Source organism: Somniosus microcephalus, chromosome 6, assembly GCF_052327205.1.
Source record: "Somniosus microcephalus isolate GS21.2 chromosome 6, FLI_Smic_1.0, whole genome shotgun sequence".
In the NCBI taxonomy this organism is placed as follows: Eukaryota; Metazoa; Chordata; class Chondrichthyes; order Squaliformes; family Somniosidae; genus Somniosus; species Somniosus microcephalus.
Genome location: NC_140992.1, coordinates 158,221,571 through 158,242,922, shown reverse-complemented (window position 1 = coordinate 158,242,922; position 21,352 = coordinate 158,221,571). Strand labels below are relative to the sequence as shown.

At 49.8% G+C, this 21,352-nt stretch overlaps 2 protein-coding genes across 4 annotated transcripts in view; both read left to right on the top strand.

The window, feature by feature from the left end:
* ccdc102a (coiled-coil domain containing 102A) overlaps positions 1 to 21,352 on the top strand; it is a 778,838-nt gene that overhangs the window by 564,673 nt on the left and 192,813 nt on the right. The window lies entirely within an intron of this gene.
* The window catches only part of polr2c (RNA polymerase II subunit C), a 22,214-nt gene continuing 2,562 nt past the window's right edge, over positions 1,701 to 21,352 (top strand). Inside the window, exons 1-5 of the mRNA XM_085989544.1 lie at positions 1,701 to 1,780; positions 2,253 to 2,321; positions 16,157 to 16,209; positions 20,555 to 20,683; positions 21,265 to 21,346. Coding sequence (XP_085845670.1) covers positions 1,759 to 1,780; positions 2,253 to 2,321; positions 16,157 to 16,209; positions 20,555 to 20,683; positions 21,265 to 21,346 — 355 coding nt within the window. The 5' untranslated portion in view covers positions 1,701 to 1,758. The remainder of the gene's footprint in view (positions 1,781 to 2,252; positions 2,322 to 16,156; positions 16,210 to 20,554; positions 20,684 to 21,264; positions 21,347 to 21,352) is intronic.

Sequence of the window (21,352 nt, the reverse complement as noted above, 5' to 3'; positions counted from 1 at the left end):
AGGGAGGGAGCGAGCCACCCACCCACCCAGGGAGGGAGGGAGCGAGCCACCCACCCACCCAGGGAGGGAGGGAGCGAGCCACCCACCCACCCAGGGAGGGAGGGAGCGAGCCACCCACCCACCCAGGGAGGGAGGGAGCGAGCCACCCACCCACCCAGGGAGGGAGGGAGCGAGCCACCCACCCACCCAGGGAGGGAGGGAGCGAGCCACCCACCCACCCAGGGAGGGAGGGAGCGAGCCACCCACCCACCCAGGGAGGGAGGGAGCGAGCCACCCACCCACCCAGGGAGGGAGGGAGCGAGCCACCCACCCACCCAGGGAGGGAGGGAGCGAGCCACCCACCCACCCAGGGAGGGAGGGAGCGAGCCACCCACCCACCCAGGGAGGGAGGGAGCGAGCGAGCCACCCACCCACCCAGGGAGGGAGGGAGCGAGCCACCCACCCACCCAGGGAGGGAGGGAGCGAGCCACCCACCCACCCAGGGAGGGAGGGAGCGAGCCACCCACCCACCCAGGGAGGGAGGGAGCGAGCCACCCACCCACCCAGGGAGGGAGGGAGCGAGCCACCCACCCACCCAGGGAGGGAGGGAGCGAGCCACCCACCCACCCAGGGAGGGAGGGAGCGAGCCACCCACCCACCCAGGGAGGGAGGGAGCGAGCCACCCACCCACCGAGGGAGGGAGCGAGCCACCCACCCACCCAGGGAGGGAGGGAGCGAGCCACCCACCCACCCAGGGAGGGAGGGAGCCAGCCACCCAGGGAGGGAGGGAGCCAGCCACCCAGGGAGGGAGGGAGCCAGCCACCCAGGGAGGGGAGGGAGCCAGCCACCCAGGGAGGGAGGGAGCCAGCCACCCAGGGAGGGAGGGAGCCAGCCACCCAGGGAGGGAGGGAGCCAGCCACCCAGGGAGGGAGGGAGCCAGCCACCCAGGGAGGGAGGGAGCCAGCCACCCAGGGAGGGAGGGAGCCAGCCACCCAGGGAGGGAGGGAGCCAGCCACCCAGGGAGGGAGGGAGCCAGCCACCCAGGGAGGGAGGGAGCCAGCCACCCAGGGAGGGAGGGAGCCAGCCACCCAGGGAGGGAGGGAGCCAGCCACCCAGGGAGGGAGGGAGCCAGCCACCCAGGGAGGGAGGGAGCCAGCCACCCAGGGAGGGAGGGAGCCAGCCACCCAGGGAGGGAGGGAGCCAGCCACCCAGGGAGGGAGGGAGCCAGCCACCCAGGGAGGGAGGGAGCCAGCCACCCAGGGAGGGAGGGAGCCAGCCACCCAGGGAGGGAGCGACCCCACCCAGGGAGGGAGCGACCCCACCCACCCACCCAGGGAGGGAGCGACCCCACCCACCCACCCAGGGAGGGAGCGACCCCACCCACCCAGGGAGGGAGGGGGCGACCCCACCACCCAGGGAGGGAGGGGGCGACCCCACCCACCCAGGGAGGGAGGGGGGCGACCCCACCCACCCAGGGAGGGAGGGGCGACCCCACCCACCCAGGGAGGGAGGGGGCGACCCCACCCACCCAGGGAGGGAGGGGGGCGACCCACCCACCCAGGGAGGGAGGACGCGGATGGAGGGAGTGTGGACGGGGAGGGGGGGGAGTGTGGACGGGGAGGGGGGCAGTGAGGACTGGGGGAGCGGGGTGTGTGGACTGGGAGGTGGGGAGTGAGGACTGGGGGGTGGTGGTGAGGACTGGGGGGGTGAGGACTGGAGGCTGTCTTGCTGATCTTGATTTTTTTTTGCAGAGTAGCAAATGCCTTGCGGCGAGTTCTCATGGCAGAAGTGGCGACTTTGGGTAATTTTATATTCTGTCTCACTCTCCCTCGCCCTTTCACATTTGCTCCTGCACACTCTCACTCGCTCACTAGCACTCGCTCGCAATTCAATTCAATTCAATTTTATTTGTCTTATATGCAGCAGACGTGTACTGCACAATGAAATGTTGATTTTTACGAGTCCTCCCAACTCTCTTGCTCGCACTCGCTCCTTCACGCTCTCTCGCTCCCACTCACTCCTGCACGCTCTCTCTCTCGCACTCACTCCTGCACGCTCTCTCTCTCGCACTCACTCCTGCACGCTCTCTCTCTCGCACTCACTCCTGCACGCTCTCTCTCTCGCACTCACTCCTGCACGCTCTCGCTCTTGCTCACTCGCGCTCACACTCTCTCGCTCGCTCACACTCTTTCTCACACTCTGTCTCCCTGCCTCTCTCTCTGCATGATCTCTGTTACTGTGTGAGCTGCTCCCTGATTTGTGTTGTGTTGCAGCGATTGACTGGGTTCAGATCGATGCGAATTCCTCAGTTCTCCATGATGAATTTATTGCACACAGAATCGGTAAGTGTGGTCCAAACCATTTGATCACTCCACTAATGTACAAGGGGCTGGGAGGGCTTTTTTATTCATTCTTGGGATGTGGGTATCGCCGCCAAGGCCAGCACTTATTGCCCATCCCTAGATGCCCTTGAGAAGGTGGTGGTGAGCCACCTTCTTGAACCGCTGCAGTCCGTGTGGTGAAGGTACTCCCACAGTGCTGTTAGGGAGGGAGTTCCAGGATTTTGACCCAGCGACGATGAAGGAACGGTGATATATCTCTGTCAGGATGGTGTGTGACTTGGAGGTGGCGGTGTTCCCATGCACCTGCTGGCCTTGTCCTTCTCGGTAGAAGAGGTTGCGGGTTTGGGAGGTGCTGCCGAAGAAGCCTTGGCGAGTTGCTGCAGTGCATCTAGTAGATGGCACACACTGTAGCCACGGTACGCCGGTGGTGGAGGGCTTGATTGTTTAAGGTGGTGGATGGAGCGCCAATCAAGCAGGCTGCTTTATCCTGGATGGTGTCGAGCTTCTTGAGTGTTGTTGGAGCTGCACTCATCCAGGCAAGTGGAGAGTATTCCATCACACTCCTGACTTGTGCCTTGTAGATGGTGGAAAGGCTTTGGGAAGGCAGGAGATGAGTCACCCACTGCAGAGTGGTAATGTCACTGGGTTAGTAATCCAGAGGCCTGGCCTAATGATCCAGAGACGTGAGTTCAAATCCCACCACGGCAGCTGGGGAATTTAAATTCAGTGAATTAAATAATTCTGGAATAAAAAGCTAGCATCAGTAACGGTGACCATGAAACTATCGGATTGTCGTAAAAACCCATCTCGTTCACTTATGTCCATTAGGGAAGGAAATCTGCCGTCCTTACCTGGTCTGGCCTATATGTGACTCCAGACCCACAGCAATGTGGTTGACTCTTAACTGCCCTCCGAAATGGCCCAGCAAGACACTCAGTTGTAACATAATATAAGAAAGAAAGCGGACGGACCACCCGGCAGCGGCAACGGCACAGCCCGGTCAGCCCCGCCCGGCCAGCCCCGCCCGGCCAGCCCCGCCCGGTCAGCCCCGCCCGGTCAGCCCCGCCCGGCCAGCCCCGCCCGGTCAGCCCAGCCCGGCCAGCCCCGCCCGGCCAGCCCAGCCCGGCCAGCCCCGCCCGGTCAGCCCCGCCCGGCCAGCCCGGTCAGCCCCGCCCGGTCAGCCCAGCCCGGTCAGCCCCGCCCGGCCAGCCCCGCCCGGTCAGCCCCGCCCGGCCAGCCCGGTCAGCCCCGCCCAGTCAGCCCCGCCCGGTCAGCCCCGCCCGGCCCTCCTCACCAACATCTGGGGACTTGGGCCAAAATTGGGAGAACTGTCCCACAGACAAGTCATACTCACAGAATCATACCTTTCAGCCAATATCCCAAACTCCTCCATCACCATCCCTGGGTATGTCCTGTCCCACCGGCAGGGGGGGTGGTACAGTGATTTACAGTCGGGAAGCAGTGGCACTGGGAGTCCTCAACATTGACTCCGGACCCCATGAAGTCTCATGGCTTCAGGTCAAGCATGGACAAGGAAACCTCCTGCTGATTACCAACTACCGCCCTCCCTCAGCTGATGAATCAGTACTCCTCCATGTTGAACACCACTTGGAAGAAGCACTGAGAGTAGCAAGGGCACAGAATTTACTCTGGGTGGGGGACCTCAATGTCCATCACTAATAGTGGCCTGGTAGCACCACTGCTGACCGAGCTCTGAAGGACATAACTGCCAGTCTGGGCCTGCGACAGGTGGTGAGAGAACCAATAAGAACATAACACAAGAAATAGGAGTAGGAGTAGGCCAATCGGCCCCTCGAGCCTGCTCCGCCATTCAATAAGATCATGGCTGATCTGATCCTAACCGCCAATCTACTATCACAGAACCATCTCCTGAATCTAACAGAATTAGACACACGAAATAGGAGCAGGATCAGGCTACACGGCCCCTGGGCCCGCTCCGCTACCCACAGGGCCATGACCGATCCGAACCTAGACTCATGTCCAAATTCCTGCCCGCTCCCCGTAACCCTTTACTTCTAGGAAACTGTCTATTTCTGTTTTAAATTTATGTAATGATGTAGCTTCTACAGCTTTTTGGGGCAGCATATTCCATGGACCTACCACCCTCTGAGTGAAGTAGTTCCTCCTCATCTCAGTTTTGAAAGAGCAGCCCCTTATTCTAAGACTATGCCCCCTAGTTCTAGTTTCACCCATCATCGGGAACATCCTCCCCGCATCCACCCGATCCAACCCCTTCACAATCTTATATGTTTCAATAAGATCGCCTCTCATTCTTCTGAACTCCAATGAGTAGAGTCCCAATCTACTCAACCTCTCCTCATATGTCCATCCCCGGGATTAACCGAGTGAACCTTCTTTGTACTGACTCGAGAGCAAGTATGTCCTTTCTTAAGTATGGACACCAAAACTGTACGCAGTATTCCAGGTGCGGTCTCACCAATACCTTGTACAACTGAAGCAATACCTCCCTATTTTTATATTCTATCCCCCTAGCAATGAAAGCCAACATTCCATTGGCCTTCTTAATCACTTGCTGCACCTGCATACTAACCTTTTGAGTTTCGTGCACCAGGACCCCCAGATCCCTTTGTACTTCAGTACTTTCCAGTTTCTTGCCAATAAGATAATAACTTGCTCTATGATTTTTCCTGCCAAAGTGCATAACCTCACACTTTCCAGTATTGTATTCCATCTGCCAAATCTCTGCCCACTTACTTAGCCTGTCTATGTCCCCTTGCAGGTTTTTTATGTCCTCCTCACTTACTACTTTCCCTCCCATCTTAGTATCATCTGCAAACTTTGATATGTTACACTCGGTCCCCTCCTCCAAATCGTTAATATAGATTGTAAAGAGTTGGGGACCCAGCACTGACCCCTGTGGAACACCACTAGTTACTGATTGCCAGTCCGAGAAGGAACCATTTATCCCAACTCTCTGCCTTCTGTTAGATAGCCAATCCTCTATCCATGCCAAAATATTACCCCCAATCCCGTGATTTTTTATCTTAAGCAATAATCTTTTGTGTGGCACCTTGTCAAATGCCTTTTGGAAGTCTAAATACACTACGTCCACTGGTTCCCCTTTATCCACCCTATACGTTACTTCCTCAAAGAACTCCAACAAATTTGTCAAGCATGACTTCCCCTTCATAAAACCATGCTGACTTTGTCCTATTAAATTATGATTATCCAAATGTCCTGTTACTGTCTCCTTAATAATGGACTCCAATATTTTACCTACCACAGATGTTAGGCTAACCGGTCGATAGTTTCCAGCCTTCTGTCTACTGCCCTTTTTAAATAAGGGCGTTACATTAGCAGTTTTCCAGTCTGCCGGGACCTTTGCTGAGTCCAGGGAGTTTTGGAAAATTATTACCAATGCATCCACAATCCCTACCGCCACTTCCCTCAAGACCCTAGGATGCAAGCCATCAGGTCCAGGTGATTTATCCGCCTTGAGTCCCATTATTTTACCAAGTACCACTTCCTTAGTGATTTTGATCGTGTTTAGCTCCTCCCCCCCCTATAGCCCCCTGTTTGTCCAGTGTTGGGATATTCTTAGTGTCTTCTACTGTAAAGACTGATATAAAATATTCATTCAGTGTTTTTGCCATCTCCATATTTCCCACCATAAATTTCCCAGTCTCATCCTCTAAGGGACCAACATTTACTTTAGCCACCCTTTTTCTTTTTATATAACTATAAAGACTCTTACTATCTGTTTTTATATTTTTTGCTAATTTACTTTCATAATCTATCTTCCCTTTCTTAATCAATCTTTTTGTTATTTTTTGCTGTCTTTTAAAGTTTTCCCAATCCTCTATCCTCCCACTAGATTTGGCTACCTTATATGCCCTTGTTTTTAGTCGAATACTATCCTTAATTTCTTTACTTAGCCACGGATGGCGGTCTTTTCTTTTACACCCTTGTCTTCTCAGTGGAATATATATTTTTTGGAAGTTGTAAAATAACTCCTTTAAATGTACACCACTGATCATGTATCGTCTTACCCTTTAATCTATTTTCCCAATCCACTCTACTCAATTCCGCTCTCATACCTTCATAGTCTCCTTTATTCAAGCTTAGCACACTTGTTTGAGATCCAACCTTCTCACCCTCTAATTGAATATGGAATTCAACCATGTTATGGTCACTCATTCCAAGGGGATCCTTTACTAGGACATTTTTAATTAATCCTGTCTCGTTACACAGGACCAGATCTAAGGTTGCTTGCCCCCTGGTCGGTTCAGTTACATACTGCTCAAGAAACCCATCCCTAATACACTCAATGAACTCTTCCTCAAGGCAGCCCTGCCCAATTTGATTTGTCCAATTAATATGATAGTTAAAATCCCCCATAATTATAGATGTTCCCTTATTACAAGCCTCAACTATTTCCTGATTGATACTCCGTCCAACAGAGTTGCAACTGTTCGGAGGCCTATAGACTACGCCCACTAGTGTTTTTTTCCCTTTATTATTCCTTACCTCCACCCAAACTGTTTCATTATCCTGATCTTTTGACCCAATATCATTTCTCTGTATTACAGTGATTCCGTCCTTTATTAACATAGCCACCCCACCTCCCCTTCCTTCCTGCCTGTCCCTCCTGATCGTTAAATAACCTGGTATGTTTAATTCCCAGGCATTGTCACCCTGCAGCCATGTTTCTGTAATGGCCACAAGATCATACCCATATGTAGTTATTTGTGCCATTAACTCGTCTATTTTGTTACGAATGCTACGTGCATTCAGATAGAGAACTTTCAAATATGTTTTGTGACACTTAGTTCCTGCTTTTGCCCTTTTTATTACTTTACCTTTTACTCCATACCTTCTGCCCCTTCCTGACACGCTCTGGTTTTTAATTTCCGCACTGCTACCTAAGTCTATGACCTTCTCTGTTGTCATTTTTATTATTTGCTCTCTAGGAACCTCCCCCCCGCTAGTTAGTTTAAAGCCCTCTCTACAGCCCTAGTTATATGATCCGCCAGGACTCTAGTCCCAGCACTGGCCAAGTGAAGCCCGTCCCAACGGAACAGCTCCCTCCTGCCCCAGTACTGGTGCCAGTGCCCCAGGAAGCAAAACCCATTTCTCCCACACCAGTCTTTGAGCCACGCATTTAACTCTCTAATTTTATTTGTCCTAGCCAAATTCGCTCGTGGCTCAGGTAATCCAGAGATTATTACCCTTGAGGTTCTGTTTTTTAATTTGACCCCTAGCTGCTCATACTCATTTAACAGAACCGGCTTCCTAGTCCTATCTACGTCGTTTGTACCAACATGGACCACGACAACTGGATCCACCCCCTCCCACTGCAAGTTTCTTTCCAGCCCAGAGGAGATGTCCTTAACCCTGGCACCGGGTAGGCAACACAGCCTTCGGGACTCTTGCTCTCGGCTGCAGAGAACTCTTATCTATCCCCCTAATAATACTATCCCCTACCACTACAACATTTCTATTTACTCCCCCCTCTTGAATGGCCCCCCCGTTCCATGGTTGCTCATCCTCCCTGCAGTCCCTGCTCCTGTCCCCACAGGGAGTAAGAACCTCGAACCTGTTGGTCAAGAGCAAGGGCTGCGGCTCCTCCAGCTCTACCTCCTGGATCCCCGTACCTGCCTCACTCGTAGTCACACCGTCCTGTCCCTGACCATGGGCTACATCTGAATTACTTAACTTCATAGGTGTGACCACGTCCTGATACAGAGTCCAGGTACTTCTCCCCCTCCCTGATGTGTCACAGTGTCTGAAGCTCAGACTCCAGCTCATCAACACGGAGCTGGAGTTCCTGTAGCAGCAGACACTTGTCACAGACGTAATCACCGTGAGCCTCAATGGGGTTCACTGGCTCCCACATCTCGCAACAGTAACACATCACGTGCTCCATTCTATGTAATATTCAATACAAGGGGAAAAACCTACTTGACCTCTCCTCACGAATCTACCTGTCGCAGATGCATCTGTCCATGACCGTATTGGTAGCAGTGACCACCGCACAGTCATTGTGGAGACGAAGTCCCGTCTTCACACTGAGAATATCCTCCATCGTGTTGTGTGGCACTACCGCCGTACTCAATGGGATGGATTCAGAACAGATCTAGCAGCTCAAAACTGGGCATCCATGAGGCGCTGTGGCTCATCAGCAACAGAATTGTATTCACTACACTCTGTAACCACAGGGCCCAGCATATCCCTCACACTACCATTACTGCCATGCCAGGGGACCAACCCTGGTTCAATAAGGAGTGTAGAAGAGCATGCCAGGAGCAGCACCAGGCGTATCTAAAAATGAGGTGCCGACCTGGGGAAGCTGCAACACATGCATGCTAAACAGCGGAAACAGCATGCTATAGACAGGGCTAAGCGATCCCACAATCAATGAATCAAATCAAAGCTCTGCAGTTCTGCCACATCCAGTCATGAATGGTGGTGGACCATTAAACAACTAGCGGGAGGAGGAGGCTCCATGAATCTGACATCCTCAATGATGGTGGAGCCCAACACGTGAGTGCAAAAGACAAGGCTGAAGCATTTGCAACCATCTTCAGCCAGAAGTACCAAGTGGATGATCCATGTCGGCCTTCTCCTGAGTCCCCACCACCACAGAAGCCAGTCGCCAGCCAATTTGATTCACTCCACGTGATATCAAGAAATGGCTGAGCACACTGGATACAGCAAAGGCAACATCCCGGCTATCATGCTGGATAGACAGCTGAGTTTTGGATGACCTCAAGTTTACTTCGGGGCGAACGTGGGAGGCCAGCCAGGAGAGTGTTGGAATAGTCAAGTCTAGAGGTAACAAAGGCATGGATGAGGGTTTCAGCAGCCGATGTGCTGAGGCAAGGGCGGAGACGGGCAATGTTACTGAGGTGGAAATAAGCGGTCTTTGTTATGCTGCGGCTATGTGGTTGGAAGCTCATTTCAGGGTCAAATATGGCACCAAGGTTGCGAACAGTGTGGTTCAGCCTCAGACAGATGTTAGGGAGAGGGATGGAGTCAGTGGCTAGGGAACGAGTTTGTGGCGGGGACCGAAGACAATGGCTTCGGTCTTCCCAATATTTAATTGGAGAAAATATCTGCTCATCCAGTACTAGATGTCGGACAAGCAGTCTGACAATTTAGAGACTGTGGAGGGATCGAGAGAAGTGGTGGTGAGGTAGAACTGGGTGTCGTCAGCGTACATGTGGGAAACTGACGCTGTGTTTTTGGATGATGTCGCCAAGGGGCAGCATGGAGATGAGAAATAGGAGGGGGCCAAGGATAGATCCTTGGGGGACACCAGGGGTAATGATGCGGGAGTGGGAAGAGAAGCCATTGCAGGTGATTCTCTGGCTACGGTTAGATAGATAAGAATGGAACCAGGCGAGTGTAGCCCCACCCAGCTGCACGACGGTGGAGAGTCGTTGGAGAAGGATGGAGTGGTCAACCATGTCAAAGGCTGCAGACAGGACGAGGAGGGATAGTTTACCTTTGTCACAGTCACAAAGGATGTCATTTGTGACTTTGATGAGAGCCGTTTCAGTACTGTGGCAGGGGCAGAAATCTGATTGGAGGGATTCAAACATGGAGTTGCAGAAAAGATGGGCATAGATTTGGGAGGCGATAACAAATCTAGAGCTCCCTGGATGTCAAGGAGCATACAGGGTAGGATAAAGAAAAAAAGGGAAGCTTATGACAGATACCGAGGACTCTACTGCAGAAAGTCGAGAGGAGTATAGGAAGTGCAGGGGTGAAATTAAAAAGGAAATAAGGAAAGTAAAGAGAAGGCATGAATAAATATTGGCAAGTAAAATCAAAGAAAACCCAAAGATGTTTTATGAATACATTAAGAGCAAGAGGATAACTAAACTAAGAGTAGGGCCGATCAGAGACCATAAAGGTAACCTGTGTGTGGAAGCGGAAGAGGAGGAGTGTGAAATATTAGATGAAATAAACATAGTGAAAGAGGAAGTATTAAGGGGTTTACCATCTTTAAAAGTGGATAAATCCCCAGGCCTGGATGAAATATGTATCCCAGACTGTTAGAACTAAGAGAGGAAATAGCAGAGGCTCTGACCATTATTTTCCAATCCTCTCTGGCTATAGATGCGGTGCTGGAGGACTGCTAACGTGGTACCGTTGTTTTAAAAAGGGAGAAAGGGATAGACCGAGTAATTACAGGCCAGTCAGCCTAACCTCAGTGGTGGGAAAATTATTGGAAAAATTCTGAGGGACGTGATAAATCTTCATTTAGAAAGACACTGATTAATCAGGAACAGCCAGCATGGATTTGCTAACGGAAGGTCGTGTCTGACTAACTTGATTGAATTTTTTTGAGGCGGCAACAATGAGCGTCGATGAGGGTAGTGTGTTTGATGTAGTCTATATGGATTTTAGCAAGGCTTTTGATGAGGTCCCGCATGGCAGACTGGTGACGCAAGTAAAAGCCCGTGGGAGCCAAGGCAAAGTGGCAAGTTGGATCCAAAATTGGCTCAGAGGCAGGAAACTGGGTAATGGTTGAAGGGTGTTTTTGTGACTGGAAGGCTGTTCGAGTAGGGTTCCGCAAGGCTCAGTACTGGGTCCTTTGCTTTTTTGTGGTATATATCAATGACTTGAATGTAGGAAGTATGATTAAGAAGTTTGCAGATGATACAAAAATTGGCCATGTGGTTGATAATGAAGAAGAAAGCTGCAGATTTCAGGAAAACAGAAGATAGTAGCAGGAGTAGGCCATTCGGCCCCTCGAGCCTGCTCCACCATTCAATGCGATCATGGCTGATCATCCAAATTCAGTACCCTGTCCCTGCTTTCTCCCCATATCCCTTGATCCCCTTAGCCTTTAAGAAATATATCTAACTCCTTCTTGAATATATTTAATGAATTGGCCTCAACTGTCTTCTGTGGTAGAGAATTCCACAGGTTCACCACTCTCTGGGTGAAGATATTTCTCCTCATCTCAGTACTAAATGGCTTACTGCTTATCCTTGGACTGTGACCCCTGGTTCTGGACTCCCCCGCCATCAGGAACATCCTTCCTGCATCTAGTCTGTCTAGTCCTGTTAGAATTTTATAAGTTTCAATGAGATCCCCTCTCATTCTTCTAAACTCTAGCGAATATAAGCCTAATCGACCCAATGTCTCTTCATACGTCATTCCTGCCATCCCAGGTATCAGTCTGGTGAATCTTCGCTGCACTCCCTCCATGGCAAGAACATCCTTCCTCAGATAAGGCGACCAAAACTGCACACAATACTCAAGGTGTGGTCTCACCAAGGCCCTGTACAACTGCAGCAAGACATCCTTGCTCATGTATGCAAATCCTCTCGCTATGAAGGCCAGCATACCATTTGCCGCCTTAACCGCCTGCTGCACCTGCATGCTTACCTTCAGTGACAGGTGCACAAGGACACCCAGGTCTCGTTGAACTTGCCCTTTTCCCAATCTATTGCCGTTCAGATAATAATCTGCCTTCCTGTTTTTGCCACCAAAGTGGATAACCTCGCATTTATCCACATTATACTGCATCTGCCCAATCGCTCAACCTGTCCAAATCGCACTGGAGTTTCTCTGCATCCTCCTCACAGCACACACGCCTACCCAGCTTTGTGTCATCTACAAACTTGGAGATATTACATCTAGTTCCCTCGTCTAGATCATTAATATATATTGTGAATAACTGGGGTCCTAGCACCGATCCCTGCGGTACCCCACTAGAAAAAGACCCGTTTATTCCAACTCTTTGCTTCCTGTCTGCCAACCAGTTTTCTATCCAAGTCAGTACCTTACCCCCAATCCCATGTGCTTTAACTTTGCACGCTAGTCTCTTATGCGGGACCTTATTGAAAGCCTTCTGAAAATCCAAATACACCACATCCACTGGTTCTCCCTTATCTATTCCACATCATCAGAGCTAATATCCTTCCTTACTATTGTGTTAATCTCCTCTTTAACCAGCAATGCTACCCCACCGCCTTTTCCTTTTTGCCTGTCCTTCCTGAATATTGAATACCCCTGGATGTTGAATTCCCAGCCTTGGTCACCCTGGAGCCATGTCTCCGTAATCCCAATTATATCATATCTGTTTACATCTATTTGCGCAGCTAATTCATCCACCTTATGAATGCTCCTCGCATTAAGCCACAAAGCCTTCAGGCTTGTTTTTTTAACACGCTTAGACCTTTTAGAATTATTGTTTACTGCAGCCATGTTTGATTTACACCCTTGATTTCTCTGACTTCCACTTTTGCTTTTCTCCTTCCTGTCTTTTGCTTCTATCCTTTCTTCTGTCTCCCTGCACAGGTTCCCAACCCCCTGCCATTTTAGTTTTAAACCCTCCCCAACAGCACTAGCAAACACTCCCCCCAGGACATCGGTCCCAGTCCTGCCCAGGTGCAAACCGTCCAGTTTGTACTGGTCCCACCTCCCCCAAAACCGGTTCCAATGTCCCAGGAATTTGAATCCCTCCCCCTTGCACCATTCCTCTAGCTACGTATTAATCTGAAATATCCTTCTATTTCTACTCTGACTATAGCACGTGGCACTGGCAGCAATCCTGAGATTACTATCTTTGAGGTCCTATTTTTTAATTTACCTCCTAACTCCCTATATTCAGCTTTTAGGACCTCATCCCGTTTTTTACCTATATCATTGGTACCTATATGCACCACGACAACTGGCTGTTCACCCTCCCCCTCCAGAATACCCTGCAGCCGCTCCGAGACATCCTTGACCCTTGCGCCAGGGAGGCAACATACCATCCTGGAGTCTCGTTTGCAGCCGCAGAAACGCCTATCTATTCCCCTTATAATAGAATCCCCTATCACTATAGCTCTCCTGCTCTTTTTCCTCCCGTCCCGTGCAGCAGAACCACTCATGGTGCCAGGAAGTTGGTTGCTGCTGCCTTCCCCTGATAAGCCATCCTCCCCAACAATATCCAAAGCGGTATATCTGTTTGAGAGGGGGGTGGCCACAGGGGACCCCTGCACTACCTGCCTGCGCCTATTACTCTGCCTGGCGGTCACCCATTCCCTTCCTGCCTGTGCAGCCTTTACCTGTGGTGTGACCAACTGATTAAACGTGATATCCACGACGTCCTCAGCATCGCGAATGCTCCAGTATGTATTCATTCGCAGCTCCAGTGCTGCAATGCTGTCTGCCAGTAGCTGCAGCTGGATACACTTCCCGTACACATGGTCGTCAGGGACACAGGAAGTGTCCCTGATTTCCCACATAGTGCTGGAGGAGCATGCCACGGGGCCAAGCTTTGCTGCCATGACTTACCCTTTAATTAATTTAAATTAAATCAATACCACCAATTATGCTACAATTAAATGATGTACTCAAGGGCCCTTGTTTCCGAGCACTCTCTGCTACACAACAGAGACCTTAGAAACTATAACCACAAAATTAAGACCATCTAAACTTTATAAACTATGAACCTTAACTGTCAAACTATAGAGTAGTATAAATACTCACCTGGCCGTACTCACCCAATCAGCTGCTTTCTCCTGCCTGCGTCACGTTTTGAATCGTGACGTGGCTCTGGAACGCCGCCGCCGATCTGTGAGATTGGTAAGCCTGTGGGGAAAAAAAGCCCGCGAAAGTGAGTTTAACTACTCACTGAAACTCCGCTCTCACCGCCCCCGACACTGGCCTGTGGGAAAAAAAAGCCCGTGAAAGTGAGTTTAAATAGTCACTGAAACTCTGCTCTCACCGCTCCCGACACTGGCCTGAAGATATCAGTGGACTGGTCAGGCGGGCAGAACAGTGGCAAATGGAACTCAATCTGGAGAAGTGCGAGGTAATGCATTTAGGGAGGGCTAACAAGGCAAGGGAATACACAATAAATGGTAGGACACTGAGAAGTGTAGAGGAACAAAGGGACCTTGGAGAGCATGTCCACAGATCCCTGAAGGTAGCAGGCCAGGTAGATAAGGTGGTTAAGAAGGCATAGAATATAAGAGCAGGGAGGTTATGCTTGAACTGTATAAAACCCTAGTTAGATCGCAGCTAGAATACTGCGTGCAGTTCTGGTCACCACATTACAGGAAGGATGTGATTGCATCAGAGAGGGTGCAGAGGAGATTTACGAGGATGTTGCCTGGGCTGGGGAATTTTAGCTATGAGGAAAGATTGGATAGGTTGGGGTTGTTTTCTTTGGAACAGAGGCGGCTGAGGGGAGACCTTATTGAGGTGTATAAAATTATGAGGGGCCTAGTTAGAGTGGATAGAAAGGACCTAATTCCCCTAGCAGAGGGGTCAAAAACCAGGGGGCACAGATTTAAATTAATTGGTGGAAGGTTTAGAAGGGATTTGAATAGAAACGTTTTCACACAGAGGGTGGTGGGGGTCTGGAACTCACTGCCTGAAAGGGTGGTCGAGGCAGGAACCCTCATCGCATTTAAAAAGTACTTGAAGTGCCATAACCTACAAGGCTATGGATCAAGTGCTGAAAAGTCGGATTAGGGTGGAGAGCTCTTTGTCGGCCGGCACGGACAAGATGGGCCGAATGGCCTCCTCCTGTGCTGTAAATTTCTATGATTCTATGAACACGTTCAAGGACTTTAGAGAGGAAAGGGAGGCGGGCGGTGGGTCAAGGGTTGGATTTTTGAGAGGGGTGATGACGGCAGATTTGAAGGAGAGGGGGACAGTACCTGAGGAGAGAGAACCGTTAACAATGTCAGCTAGCATGGGAGCCAGAAAAGGAAGTTGGATGGTCAGCAGTTTAGTGGGAATAGGGTCGGGAATCAGTGAAAAGAATCAGAGAACAAGTAGCAGAATCGATAGCAAGCTGGCTGCAGAACAGACTGGCAAAAAGTGGGAAGTGGTGTTCCAACAAGGATCGGTGCTGGAACCACTGTTGTTCATGATTTACATCAATGATTTAGACTCGCGAATCGGAAGCACAATTTCAAAATTTGCGGATTACACCAAATTGGGGGGGTGTAGTTAATGCAGAAAGACATTAATAAACTTGCAGAATTGGCATGTAATTGGCAAATGAACTTCATCAATATAGGTAAGTGTGAGGTGTTACATTTTGATAGGAAGAATAAGGAGGCCACACAATCCTTGGAAAATAAGAGTCTAAATGATGTAAAGCAAACTAGGGGTACAGATGCACAAATCACAAAGTAGCATCGCAGGTAATTAAGGCCATTTAAAAAAAGCAAACAAAGGGTTCATTTCTAGAGGGATAGAATTGAAAAGCAGAGAAGTTCTGTTAAACATGCACCAAACCTTGGTTAGACCACACTTGGAGTATTGTGTACATTTCTGGTCGCCATATTATAAAAAGGATATAGAGGCACTGGAGAGGGTGCAAAAAAGATTTACTGGAATGATACCAGAACTGAGAGGGTATACCTATCAGGAAAGATTGAACAGGCTGGGTCTCTTTTCTTCAGAAAACAGAAGACTGAAGGATGAACTAATTGGGGTCTAAGATTATGAAAGGGTTTGACAGGGTAGACATGAAGAAAATGTTTGCACTTGTGTGGGAGACCAGAACTAGGGGCCATAAATATAAGACAGTCACTAATAAATCCAATCGGGAATTCAGGAGAAACTTACCCAGTGAGTGGTTAGAATGTGGAACTCACTACTGCAGCGAATAGCACATACATTTAAGGGGAAGCTAGATAAGCACATGATGGAGGAAGGATATGCTGATAGGGTGTGATGAAGAGGGGTGGGAGGAGGCTCGTGTGGAGCATAAACACCGGCTTGGACTTGTTGGGCCAAATGGCCTGTTTCTGTGCTGTAACTACTGTGTAAACTCTTGACCAACCTTTTAGATTGTTGCCTGTTTCAGCTAAATGTTTATTCTTTTTCAGGATTAATTCCTCTAACAAGTGATGATATTGTGGATAAGATGCAGTATTCAAGGGTACGTGAACATTAGAGTCATAAAGTTATACAGCACAGAAAGAGGCCCTTCGGCCCATCGTGTCTGCGCCGTCCATCAATCCCTGTCCAGTCTAATCCCATTTTCCAGCATTTGGCCCATAGCCTTGTATGCAATGGCATTTCAAGTGCTCATCCAAATGCTTCTTGAATGTTGTAAGGGTTCCTGCCTCTACCACCCTTTCAGGCAGTGAGTTCCAGATTCCAACCACCCTCTGGGTGAAAAAGTTCCTCCTCAAATCCCCTCTAAACCTCCTGCCCCTTACCTTGAATCTATGCCCCCTTGTTATTGACCCCCCCTACTAAGGGGAAAAGTTCCTCTTTATCTACCCTATCTATGCCCCTCATCATTTTGTACACCTCAATCAGGTCCCCCCTCAGCCTTCTTTGCTCCAAGGAAAACAACCCCCAGCCTGTTTAGTCTTTCTTCATAGCTGAGGCGCTCCATCCCAGGTAACATCCTGGTGAATCTTCTCTGCACCCTCTCCAAAGCAATCACATCCTTCCTATAGTGAGGCGACCAGAACTGCACACAGTACTCCAGCTGTGGCCTCACCAGCGTTTTGTACAGCTCCATCATAACCTCCCTGCTCTTATATTCTATGCCTCGGCTAATGGAGGCAAGTATCCCATATGCCTTTTTAACCACCTTATCCACCTGTTCCGCTGCCTTCAGGGATCTATGTACATGTACACCAAGGTCCCTCTGTACTTCCTAGGGTCCTACCACTCATTGTGTATTCCCTTGCCTTATTTGTCCGTCCAAAATGCATCACCTCGCACTTTTCAGGGTTAAATTCCATTTGCCACTTTTCCGCCCATCTGACCAACCCGTTTATATCGTCCTGTAGCCTGAGGCTTTCCTCCTCGCAATTTACCACCCCACCAATTTTCGTGTCATCTGCGAACTTACTGATCATACCTTTTACATTCTCATCCAAATCATTTATGTAGATCACAAACAGCAAGGGACCCAGCACCGATCCCTGAGGTACCCCACTGGACACAGGCTTCCAGTCACAAAAGCAACCTTCGACCATCACCCTCTGCCTCCTGCCACTCAGCCAGTTTAGGATCCAACGCGCCAAGGCACCCTGGATCCCATGGGCTCTTACCTTCTTGACCAGTCTCCTATGCGGGACTTTGTCAAAAGCTTTACTGAAGTCCATGTAAACCACATCCACAGCATTTCCCTCATCCACACACCTAGTCACCCCCTCGAAAAATTCAATCAGATTGGTCAGACATGATTTACCCTTGACAAAGCCATGCTGACTATCCCCGATTAATCCTTGCCTCTCCAAGTGGAGACTAATTTTGTCCCTCAGAATTTTTTCCAATAATTTCCCTACCACAGATGTTAGGCTCACTGGCCTGTAATTCCCTGGTTTATCCCTGCTACCCTTCTTGAATAATGGTACTACGTTAGCTGTTCTCCAGTCCTCTGGTACATCCCCTGTGGCCAGAGAGGTTCTGAAAATTTGTGTCAGAGCCCCTGCAATCTCCTCCTTTGCCTCACACAACAGCCTGGGATACATCTCGTCCGGGCCTGGGGATTTATCCACTTTTTGGCCTGCTAAAACCGCTAGTACCTCCTCCCTCTCGATGCTAATATGTTCAAGTATGTCACAGTCCCCTTGCCCGATTTCTATGTCTACATCGTCTTTCTCCATAGTGAACACAGATGCAAAAAATTCATTTAAAACCCCGCCTACATCATCTGGCTCCACACACAGATTGCCACTTTGGTCCCTAATGGGCCCTACCCTTTCCCTGGTTATCCTCTTGCCCTTAATATACTTATAAAACATCTTAGGATTTTCCTTTATTTTGCTCGCCAGTGTTATTTCATGGCCCCTCCTCGCCCTCCTAATTTCTTTTTTAAGTATGCCCCTGCACTTTTTATACTCCTCTAGGGCTTCCTCCATCTTTAGTCTTTTGTAACTGCCAAAAGCCCCCCTTTTTTTCCTAATGCATTTTTGTATATCCCCTGTCATCCAAGGTTCCCTTTGCTCGTTGGTCCCACCCTTGACCTTTACAGGAACATGTTGGCGTTGTACTCTCTATTTCCCTTCTGAAAGTCTCCCACTGTTTTGATGTGGATTTTCCTATAAGTAGCTGCTCCCAGTCCACTTTGGCCAGATCCTGCCTTATCATATTAAAATCGGCCTTCCCCCAATTTAGAACCCTTATTTCCGGGCCGTCTTTGTCTTTTTCCATGACCACCTTAAATCTCACCGAATTATGGTCACTGTCGCCAAAATGCGCTCCTACTGACACTTCCACCACTTGCCCGGCTACATTCCCTAGAATTAGGTCCAGTACCACCCCCCTCTTGTAGGACTTTCTGCATGTTGGCTCAAAAAGCTCTCCTGGGTGCACTTTAAGAATTCTGCATCCTCTAAGCCTTTCCCACTCTGACTATCCCGATTAATATTGGGGAAGTTGAAATCCCCCACTATTATTACCCTATTATTTTCGCACTTCTCTGTGATTTGCCTACATATCTGTTCCTCTATCTCCCCCTGACTGTTTGGGGGCCTATAGTACACTCCCAGCAAGGTGCTTGCCCCCTTTTTGTTTTTAAGTTCTACCCATATGGCCTCATTAGAGGAACCCGCTAATATATCATCCCTCCTTACAGCAGTAATTGACTCCTTAATTAATATTGCAACACCCCCTCTGTCTCGCCTGAAGATTCTATACCCCGGAATATTGAGCTGCCAGTCCTGACACTCCCTCAACCATGTCTCCATGTTAGCAACAATATCGTACTCCCATGTGTTCAACAACAACTTCAGTTCATCCACCTTATTTGCAAGACTCCTTGCATTAAAATAAATGCCTTCCAGTCTTGCCATATTCCCTTTTGCCTTCACATATTTGCTCTTCCTTCCCAGCTGACTTGTTTTTTCCTCCGTATTTGGCTGTAAATCACCCCCTACTATAGTTCCACTCTGTATCCCATTCCCCTGCCAAGTTAGTTTAAACCCCCCCCAGCAGTGCTAGCAAACCTCACCGCAAGGATATTGGTCCCCCTCTGGTTCAGGTGTAAACCGTCCGACTTGTACAAGTCCCACCTGTCCCAGAAGCAGACCCAGCGATCCAGGAAACTAAAGCCCTCCCTCCTGCACCATCCCTTTAGCCACGCATTCATCTGTTCTATCTTCCTATTCCTATACTCAATAGCACGTGGCACCGGGAGTAATCCAGAGATTACAACCTTTGAGGTCCTGCTCTTTAATCTTCCACCTAGCTCCCTAAATTCTTGCTGCAGGACCTCATCCCTCTTTTTACCTATGTCGTTGGTACCAATGTGGACCACGACCTCTGGCTGTTCGCCCTCCCCCTCCAGAATGCCCTGCAGCCGCTCAGTGACATCCTTGACCCTGGCACCAGGGAGGCAACAAACCATCCTGGATTCACGTCTACGGCCACAGAAAGGCCTATCTGTTCCCCTTACTATAGAATCCCCTACCACTATTGCTCTCCCACTCTTCTTCCTCCCTTCCTGGGCAGCAGGAGCACCCCCAGTGCCAGGAAGTTGGCTGCAGCTGCCTTCCCCTGGTGAGTCATCCCCCTCAACAGTATCCAAATCGGTATACCTGTTTGAGAGGGGAATGGTCACAGGGGTCTCCTGCACTACCTGCCTGCTTCTATTGCTCCGCCTGGTGGTCACCCATTTCCTTTCTTCCTGTGCAGCCCTTACCTGCGGTGTGACCAACTCACTAAACGTGATATCCACGTCCCTCTCAGCATCGTGAATGCTCCACAACCCATCCACCCGCAGCTCCAGCGCCTCAATGCGGTCTGCTAGTAGCCGCAGCTGGATGCATTTCCGGCACACGTGGTCATCAGGGGCACCGGCAGTGTCCCTGGATTCCCACATAGAGCAAGAGGAGCATAACACGGGGCTGGGCTCTCCTGGCATGACTTACCCTTTAATTAATTTAAATTAATTCACTATCACCAATTAAAGATATCTCTAAGGCGCTTGTATAGTCTACCAACAGTCCCTGCTACACCAGAAAAGACCCTAGTAACTATAAACTACAGAGTTAAAGTTTAAAAAAGAGAAATACTCACCAACCAATCACTTACCTGCTCCCCTGTGACGTCACACTCTGATTACTTTTTACCTCTCTCCCCGCTGCTGAGTTGGTGTGCCTCGCGGGTCTAGAGAGAGTATGTGGGAGGGAGTGAGTTGTGTGTTGGAGGAAGTGCGGGAGAGCGCGCGCGTTTGTGGCCTGTGTGTCGGTAGTTCAGTGTGTGTGTGTAAGATTGGGAGCTGGGGCTGTATTGACTGTGTTGCTGCTCTCTGCCCCCAGGACTGTACGTGTGATGAGTTCTGCCCAGAATGTTCGGTGGAGTTGACCCTCGATGTGAAGTGTAATGAAGATCAGACAAGGCATGTCACCTCACGGGACCTGCTGTCCAACAATTCCCGAGTTATCCCAGTGAGTGGAGTGCTGTGCAGAGGGGACCGGAGCGGGGGAGTGTTGGGCTCTGGCCAGTCTACACTTGCTTACTGTGTGTCATTTTGATCACTGTCACAAACGCCTGAAATCTGTATGAAGTGAAATGGGGAAATGAAGCTCAGAATCTTAGTTAGGACTGTCGGCCCAGATGGTATGAACTCCAAACGAGTGAAAGATAAATTTAGAGCAAGTATTGTGAAATCTCTCAGGCCAGGTAGCAGAGTTGGGGTCGGGACGGGCCAGTTAGTCGCCTCCTTTCTGATTGTCCCCTTGCATAGACCGTGATTACATTGGGTGCTTGTAGCTAGCCTGAACAGCATTGATGAGCTAATTTTAGACATGCATATACAGTTCTGGTCAATCCCTGGTGTTGAGATCAAGTGGCGTGTGCGGGTGAACTGAGGATTATTGGAGCAGGTGCTGCAGATGGTATCAGTCCTGAAACAGTTGCAGTGGGAGCTGCCTATGTCACAGTGTCAGCCTTGAATCACCCTCCCCCAGCTATACATCAAGTAATCGCTGTTATTACAAACTCGTTCCTTTTCTTCTCATTAAACCAGGTAACATCTCGTAGCCGAGACAATGATCCCAATGATTACGTGGAACAGGATGGTGAGGAGAAGCGATATGTGCTATGGGTTATTATGG